This window comes from Gigantopelta aegis, chromosome 7 (genome assembly GCF_016097555.1).
Source record: "Gigantopelta aegis isolate Gae_Host chromosome 7, Gae_host_genome, whole genome shotgun sequence".
In the NCBI taxonomy this organism is placed as follows: Eukaryota; Metazoa; Mollusca; class Gastropoda; order Neomphalida; family Peltospiridae; genus Gigantopelta; species Gigantopelta aegis.
This window is the reverse complement of record NC_054705.1, coordinates 34,530,099-34,532,598: the sequence shown is the minus strand read 5'-3', so window position 1 is coordinate 34,532,598 and position 2,500 is coordinate 34,530,099. Positions and strand designations below refer to the sequence as shown.

At 37.3% G+C, this 2,500-nt stretch overlaps 1 protein-coding gene across 1 annotated transcript in view; it reads left to right on the top strand.

Moving 5' to 3' along the window:
- Window positions 1-2,500, top strand: part of LOC121378038 (neurogenic protein big brain-like) — a 45,567-nt gene that overhangs the window by 32,213 nt on the left and 10,854 nt on the right. Inside the window, exon 2 of the mRNA XM_041506135.1 lies at window positions 1,764-1,968. Coding sequence (XP_041362069.1) covers window positions 1,764-1,968 — 205 coding nt within the window. The remainder of the gene's footprint in view (window positions 1-1,763; window positions 1,969-2,500) is intronic.

The following is a 2,500-nucleotide window of genomic DNA, read 5'->3' as shown; positions in this document are numbered from 1 at the left end:
TCAGCTTTTTAAATATCATTTTAGCTATTTATTAAAAAAAAACCCTTTAAATGAATATTTTATATAGGAAACGTTGCTGATATATCGTAATCACAAATACCACTTTAATCTCCTTCACTTAATTTTTTTTGTATTTGCATTACGGTTGCTTTTTTTCTCTATATTTTCTTCTCTGGTTTTTTTCTTCTCGTTTTTGTTTTCTTTCTTTTCTTTTACGACATGCCGTCTGCTTGTAAAAGAGAATGATCGGGCTTGTGTACAGACCACTAAAGCGCCTCTTAAACATCTTGACGTTATTCAAATATGTCCAATGGCGGTTTGTCAGTTCATCTGTTCCGAATCCCATCGATTTTAACTATTAATTGGCTCAAGTCCCCGAGGGTTTCCTAGAGTGCCACTGTCACAGGAGAAGCTTTTGTTTTATGCCGCGTTTCGAACTGAGATGAACACTAAGTCATAATTAAATAGAATTTTACAGGATTTTGTTGGTTGTAAAATTTCCGTGTTTTTAAATGTTATTGATTATTCAAAAGAAATGTAAAAGTAAGAGGGGAAAACATGTCTTGGATATTTGGATTTGATATTTATTCATCTTCCAAGTTGATTTTAAAATTGTCGATGACATAAAAAAAAATGTTTTGCATTAATAATCTTTTAGAGAATAAAAATGTATTTATGCACAATTTGACCGAATACCGGTTTAGCTGTCGATCGATAATACCTTAAAAAGTGTGTTTTGTTTAACGACACCACTAGAGCACATTGATTAATTAATCATCGGCTCATGGATGTCATACATTTGTTAATTCTGACTCGTGGTCATCAGAGGAAATTTGCTACCTTTTCCCTAATGCAGCAAGGGATCTTTTATATGCACTTTCTCACAGATAGGAGAGCACATACCACGGCCTTTGTCCAGTTGTAGTGCACTGGTTGGAGAAAAAACCCAATCAGTTGAATGGATCCACGGAGGTGGTTTGATCCTGCACCTCATGCGAACACTCAACCGACTAAGCTAAATCCGCCCCCCCCCCCCCCCCCCCCCCCCGACCCTTGCCGATCGATAAAGTCGCAGAATCTAGTTTCAACCCGTCAAAATGGACAATAAGTTAATTTGGCTAATCTTCAAACCTGTAACACATTTGGATAAAGTTACAATACAGTGAAACATGAGACATTGACGTATCAATACAATGCAATACAATCTTTAACCTTTACTTCTCAGAGGTGCATACGTTTTTTAAAATATTAAAAATGCATTCCGTGGGTTTACAAAAACACAGATGACCAAAAATACTTCGGATGTACGGAAATAGATAATCTAAACAATAAAATCTAAGTGATGTCTTATTTCAGATATTGTGGGATCGATCCCCGTCGGTGGGCCCACTGAGCTATTTCTCATCCCAGCCAATGCACCACGACTGGTATATCAAAGGTCATGGTATGTGTTATCCTGTCTGTGGGATGGTGCATATAAAAGATCCCTTGCTGCTAATGGAAAAAATGTAGCGGGTTTCCTCTCTAAGACTATATGTCAAAATTACCAAATGTTTGACATCCAATAGCCGATGATTAATAAATCAATGTGCTCTAGTTGTTTCGTTAAACACAAACAAAACTTTATTTCACCGTATCATTTGATACCAAACCGTCATCTAACCATGCTTTGACTAAATTGCAAGTTTGCAAGTCTGGATTTCCGTAAATGTGAAGATTACATGTGCACTAGTCGCAGCGACTAATGTCCTTTTTAATTGCAGGATTACTCCCGCCAAGTGCCACAAAGACCTGGGAATCACCCTACCTGACGAAGCGATGACCATATGGCAAGGACTTGGCCTGGAGATTCTGCTGACCTTTTTGCTGGTCTTCACGATATTTGCCACGGTCGATAAAAACCGGAAGGAGATGGGAAGCAAAGCCTTCGCGATTGGCTTAGCCCTTACAGTGTGCCATCTAGCGGGAGTAAGTAGCTTAGAGGTGTTTGTGCTTTTTTGTTATAGCCACAAGAATGCAACGCTGACATGTGTATGTTGTTGTTATGACATCATATATATTTAGGAACTGAAATCAAAACACTTATGATATTATTGAAATATGGGTGGCTTAGAGTGATATATCCAACCAGTGCATTACAACTGGTCAAAGACCGTGGTAGGTGCTTTCCTGTCTGTGGGAAAGTGCATATTAAAAATTCCTTACTGTATTAAGAAAAACGTCAGAAATACCAAATGTTTGACATCCAATAGCCGATGATTAATTAATCATTGTGTTCTAGTGGTGTCGTTAAACAAAACAAACTTCTTCTTTTTTTAGAATGAAATATTATGAAGACTGTTAAATACTTTGGCGTCGTAAGAGCTGGGAGGGGACAGGTAAACTGCCATTTAACTATTAAGATTAAGCATTAACCACTTCGGGAACCAGTCAAATTAGGTTTCAAATGTTTATATGAAAACGGATTGCTGAATGTAGACATGTTTTTGATCATTTTATT